Source organism: Dama dama, chromosome 28, assembly GCF_033118175.1.
Source record: "Dama dama isolate Ldn47 chromosome 28, ASM3311817v1, whole genome shotgun sequence".
Taxonomy (NCBI): domain Eukaryota; kingdom Metazoa; phylum Chordata; class Mammalia; order Artiodactyla; family Cervidae; genus Dama; species Dama dama.
In genome coordinates, this window is record NC_083708.1 from 13,285,533 (window position 1) to 13,291,545 (window position 6,013).

A 6,013-nucleotide genomic window follows, 5' to 3' on the forward strand; every position below is an offset into this window, starting at 1 on the left:
TATCCTGTTTGGGACTCTCTGGGTTTCTTGGACTTGGGTGGCTATTTCCTTCCCCATTTTAGGGAAGTTTTCAGCTATTATCTCCTCGAGTATTTTCTCATGGCCTTTCTTTTTGTCTTCTTCTTCTGGGACTCCTATGATTCGAATGTTGGGGCGTTTCACATTGTCCCAGAGGTCCCTGAGGTTGTCCTCATTTCTTTTGATCCTTTTTTCTTTTTTCCTCTCTGCTTCATTTATTTCCACCATTTTATCTTCTACCTCACTTATCCTATCTTCTGCCTCCGTTATTCTACTCTTGGTTCCCTCCAAAGTGTTTTTGATCTCATTCATTGCATTATTCATTTTTAATTGACTCTTTTTTATTTCTTCTACGTCTTTATTAAACATTTTTTGTATCTTTTCAATCTTTGTTTCCAGGCTATTTATCTGTAACTCCATTTTGTTTTCAAGATTTTGGATCATTTTTATTATTATTCTAAATTCTTTTTCAGGTAGATTCCCTATCTCCTCCTCTTTTGTTTGACTTGGTGGGCATTTTTCATGTTCCTTTACCTGTTGGGTATTTCTTTGCCTTTTCATCTTGTTTAGATTGCTGTGTCTGGACTGGGCTTTCTGTATTCTGGAGGTCTGTGGTTCCTTTTTATTGTGGAGGATTAACCCAGTGGGTGGGGTTAGACGATTGGCTTGTCAAGGTTTCCTGGTTAGGGAAGCTTGCGTCAGTGTTCTGGTGCGTGGAACTTGATTTCTTCTCTTTGGAGAGCAATGGAGTGCCCAGTAATGAGCTTTGAGATGGGTCTATGTGTTAGGTGTGACCTTGGGCAGCCTGTATGTTGATGTTCAGGGCTATGTTCCTGTGTTGCTGGAGAATTTGCGTGGTATGTCTTGCTCTAAAACTTATTGGTTCTTGGGTGGTGGTTGGTTTCAGTGTAGGTATGGAGGCTTTTGGACGGTCACTTATTACTTAAAGTTTCATGTAGTCAGGAGTTTTCTGGTGTTCTCAGGTTTTGGGCTTAAGTCTCCTGCCTCTGGATTTCAGTTTTATTCTTCCTGTAGTCTCAGGACTTCTCCAACTATACAGCCCTGATAAGAAAACTTCTAGGTTAATGGCTAAAAGATTCTCCCCCGTTAGGGACACCCAGAGAGGTTCACAGAGTTACATGAAGAAGAGGAGAGGGAGGAGGGAGATAGAGATGAGCAGGAGGAGAAAAAGGGGGACTCAAGAGGAGAGAGACAGATCTACACAGCTGTCTATTCCCAGAGTGTTCTCCGTAGCCCAGTCACCTACAAAGATTCACAGAATTGGATTGGGAAGAGAAGGGGAAAGGAGGAAATAGAGGTGTTCTGAGGTAGAAAACAGAGAGTAAAGATTGGGAGAGAATAATCTTCGGTTTAAAAATAGTGGTTCTCTTGTTTTTTTTTTTTGTAAGGTTATAGTGTATTGAAAATGAAAATTAAGGAGTAGTAGAGGAGTACTAGAGGACTTTAAAAGAAATAAGAGAAAAAGAAAAATAGAAAATAGAAGAGAAAAAGAAAAAAAATAAGAAAAAAGAAAAAGAAAAAAAAAAGAAAAAAATTTTTTTCCTAATTAAAAAAATCGTAAAAATCTATGGAAATGAAAGTTAAGGAGTAATGCGGAAGTAATAGGGAATTTTAAAGGAAAATAAAAGAGAAAAGATAAAAAAGAAAAAATAAAAAAAGAGAAAAAAGTAAAATTATATCTAGGAGTTTCTCTGGAGCTGTTGCGGTCAGTGTGGGTTCGGCTCAGTTTCAGATAGCTCCTCGTTCCAGCTTACACTTCTCGATATCTACAGGCCCCTTCCGGTGTAGTCGGTGTTTTCTACAGGGATTTTAATCTGTTGCACCGGTCCCTTCTGAAGCGGTTCCCTTTGTTTATTTGGCTTCTGTTTGCCGGTCTCTTCAGAGCCTCATTTCCACCCTGACACAGGCGGGCGGAGGTGGACTTTTATTCAGGTAGCTAGTTCCGTCGCTCCGCGGGGAGGGGCTTGCGCTGCGGGGCGGGGCTTGCGCTGCTGGGAGGGGCTGGCGCTGTGGGGACAGGCTGGCGCTGCTGGGAGGGGCCGACGCTGCTTTCTCTGTCTGCGCCGCTCAGGCTCCCGGCTGTTCTATATGGAGCGCGCCCCGCGCTGCTCGCGGTTCCAACCCTCGGGTGTTCCACAAAAGCGCGGAACGAAAAGCTGCGCCTGCTCTCTGTGCCTTCCCCGTCAGAGCGGTCCAGGCAGCGAGGGGCTCGGTGGGCGCACTCTCCCCAGGTGTGGCGCGCCCACTCCCTTCCACGGACCCAGTCTCAGCTTCCGCTGGCGCCAGTCGGGTGCGCGCGCCTTCTGCCCTCCGCGTCCCCAGCCCCAGTCCCCGCCCGCGCCGGTCGGGTGCCTGCGCCCTGTGTCTCGCCGCGACCTTCCCCTCCCCCCTGCCTCCTGCCTCCGGCGGGGCTGGGCCGGTCCGCAGCCTGCGAGCTCTTCTCTGGACTTTCTCGGTCTCTTTGTTCTGCGAACGGCCGGCAGTGTGTTCGGGCCGGTTAATTTTCTCTCTCTCTTTTGGTCTCCCACAGTTCAAGTTGGCAACTCCTAGAAGCTCCCTCCGATTGTCCTCAGGGCACTCAGGCCCGGACCCTACCCCAAGCAATGCCGCCTAAGAGCTCCCGGGACGGATCTCCGTCCTTAGCTCTTTTGTCTCACTTTTTATCTTTTATATTTTGTCCTACCTCCTTTCGAAGACAATGGGCTGCTTTTCTGGGCGCCTGATGACCTCAGCTAGCGATCAGAAGTTGTTTTGCGAAGTTTGCTCTGCGTTCAGTTATTGTTTTGATGAATTTGTAGGAGAGAAAGTGGTCTCCCCGTCCTACTCCTCCGCCATCTTGGCTCCTCCCCCCACCAAATAGTATTTAGTACTTTAATACTTAACCTACTTTGAGATGAAACAGTGAAAGGATTTCATGGGACCAAAATATGCACCAGCTGTTTTTTACATTTTAGACTAGCACCACATGCTAGAATTAAACCCTGGATAAATTCATTTCCATGAAAACATATGACTGATCTTGTTCCCTTACTTTCCCCCATAGTTTTGTGTAGTTTTCTATTCCCTATATGATAATTACTAACATTAACATTTAGTATTTATATTTGTGTATAATTAGTTAGGCCCTCATTACCTAATCTTGCATTATTTATTTATGCACTAAGTTTCCTGGTATTACTGATTGACAGATTGGAGAGAAAAGGAAAGGTAAAAGTAGAAATTAACAAATTAGAAAACACGGCCTTTTTTTTTTTTTTTTTAGAAAAGTTTGTTCACTCATTTATTCCTGTAGATTGTAAATTGCCAATATTTATCTGATTAGGTTTCCATGAACAAATCTGAGATATCCCATGTATCACAGCCTTTCCTAAATATAGCACAAAGACTTCAATTTCTTGTAAAACAATGGTTCACCAAAAAGAACCATCAAGTGTCTGTTTAACTAAGTTTTGCTTTGCTATATTAAAACATACCAGAATTTTTCTACTTTTTTATTTGGTTGAGAAGGTTGTTGATGGTGATAAAAATTTTCCTTCCAGGGTTTCTGCATATAAAACTACACTTATATGCAGATATGGATGCAGATTCTGATAAGGATGCTTTAAAAAATTACCCAATTTAAACTGCTTAATTTGTCTAATTAATTACAAAATTATTTAATTTGAAAGGTTCAGACTTAAATTTTCAATCTAAGTTGAAGTTATTTCTAATATTGCTCAAAATGATGTAATTCCAGAACATGGGCTTATCCATCGTTATGAAAGGCTATTGTTTAAATATATTTACCAAAACAAAAACCACAACAAAAAATTAACTCCCAAACATTTACATATGTCTTTTATGTATACACATACAAAAAACTTAGAATGGTCCTCAGGCATATATGAGTTAAATGCTAAATTCTGATTGAGTAATGACTATGGAGATTGCCTCGAACATTTAGAAAAACTGTTCTCTAATGCTGAGGAAATAATATACCATGGTATCAAATTCTTTCCTACTGAAGGAAGCAACTACAGAAAGCTTTTATTTATTCAAAGTAACCAGTGCTACAGATGGAAAAAAAAAAAAATCCAATGTAACTTCCCCAATATTACTTCAAAACAAACATATCAAACCTGATTTTCATTAGAGAATGTAGTTATTTCTTCACACTAATAAATCAAAAAACCAAGACCCACATTTTATATATGTATATAAATATATACAAAAGGCAATGCAAACAATTATTGAGCTTCATCTTCTGGACAAGAATGCCAAGTTAGTCTCTCTTCATAAAAAGCAATTACAATTTGAGGACACTTCACATTTGCCTCTTTTGCCAGTACCAAGTCTGCTTCATCGGAATCTTTCCATTTCATGAGGAACATTAATTCTCCACTGCTGTCTGTGGCACCAATTATTCGTTCTGGATCAAGACCTCTGGCAAAACCTCTCGGTTTATCAGCAGCATCTCTTTTCTTCTTTGATTTGCTATCATCAGATTCACTGTCAGACAAAGATTTTCTTTTTGTTCCATCTTTTTCTTTACCAGCTTTTTGAGAATTAAGAAATGCTTCAATTAACTCTGGACAATCTAAATTTTCTTCAGGTTCCCAAGTATTGTCTGCATCTGTAAATCCCTTCCACTTCAGGAAATACTCCACCTTCCCATTCACTACACGGCGGTCCAGTACTTTTTCTACTACAAATTCTTCAGGTTCTGCCTCTTCAACTTTTTTACTCTTTCCATTTTGTTTCTTTCCCATTTTTTGCAATGTAGTTTTATTGGAGGCCATTTTTTATTGCAGACTTGAAGAGCTATTATTCACTGCCTCTGAGCTGCTCCGGGTCCCGGGTCTGCGGCGTCTCCAGCCCTGTGCGCCTCAAGCTCCGGTCACATTCCCGGCCTCCTTTTATTTCTGTGTGCACAGAGTCTTCCTTGGTATACCTGTTTTCTCTAGTTGCGGCGGGCGGACTTAGTGTAGTGGCTTCTCTTGTTGCAGAGACGGACTCCAGGCTGCGCGGGCTTCGGTAGGCGTGGCCGGTGCTTTCGGTGGCTGTGGAGCAGGGGCTTAGTCACCCCCAAGCATGTGGAATCTTCCCAATTCAGGGGTCTAACCCATGTGCCCTGTATTGCAAGCCGAACTCCTAACCACTGGAACACTGTATGTCAAATATGAATTCACAAGTGTGACTATATCTTCCTAAATGAGCAAATTTAAGCTGGTAAAGTTGAATAGATAAAACAGAAGAAACAGGAAAAGTAATCAAGGGCTTTCAAGAGGGTAAATCTGACATACCAAAAATAAAAGATGAAAACTCTTCAGCTCATGTTAAGCTAGGATGTGCTGTGCTGTGCTGTGACAGACAGGAACACTTTTCATTATATCCAACTATTTTCAACCATAATTTATCAATTACATTTATTAAACTTTAAGGAAATATCTTCTGTATCACTTATGGATAGAACTTCTGCCTTTAAGTTCTCAGATCTTGAGAGTTGGAGAAATGAGTATCAGGTAATGTTAGATAATTATTGTTAGTATGAGAATAGTACAAGGTAGGGAATTACTGGTTTTGGGAGAAGGGTGTTGATCTACTTAGGGATGAAGTATAGTGATATGTGTAAATTACTCTGAAATATTTTGGCAACACATAATGTATGTACATATAAGTACAATTATACATGTAGGTGAAAGTGAAAGTTGCTCAGTCGTGTCTGGCATATGCATATACATATATGAAAGTGTTACTCAGCTGTGTCCAACTCTCTGAGACCCCACAGACTAGAGCCCACCAAGCTCCTCTACCCATGGGACTTTTCAGGCAATACTGAAGAGGGTTGCCATTTCCTCCTCCAGGGGATCTTCCCAGCCCAGGGATTGAACCTGTGTCTCCTGCATTGGCAGGTCTTTACAACTGAGCCACCTGGGAAGCCCAAAAGCTAGGATAACTGATAACAAGACTGAAAACATAGCATTAAATCAAGCCA

At 41.4% G+C, this 6,013-nt stretch overlaps 1 protein-coding gene across 2 annotated transcripts; it reads right to left on the reverse strand.

The window, feature by feature from the left end:
* Positions 1-3,341: 3,341 nt before the first annotated feature.
* LOC133048312 (chromobox protein homolog 3-like) lies at positions 3,342-5,899 on the reverse strand. 2 transcript variants are annotated; one of them, XM_061132026.1, is made up of 2 exons: positions 4,652-5,899; positions 4,439-4,578 (listed from the first exon to the last, which is right to left on the reverse strand). In XM_061132026.1, the coding sequence occupies exons 1-2, from the start codon at positions 4,815-4,817 to the stop codon at positions 4,439-4,441; spliced, it is 306 nt and encodes a 101-aa protein (XP_060988009.1). In that variant the 5' UTR covers positions 4,818-5,899. The 2 variants fall into 2 exon arrangements, with proteins under 2 accessions (XP_060988008.1, XP_060988009.1); XM_061132025.1 differs by having other exon boundaries at positions 3,342-5,899.
* Between the last annotated feature and the right edge of the window lie 114 nt (positions 5,900-6,013).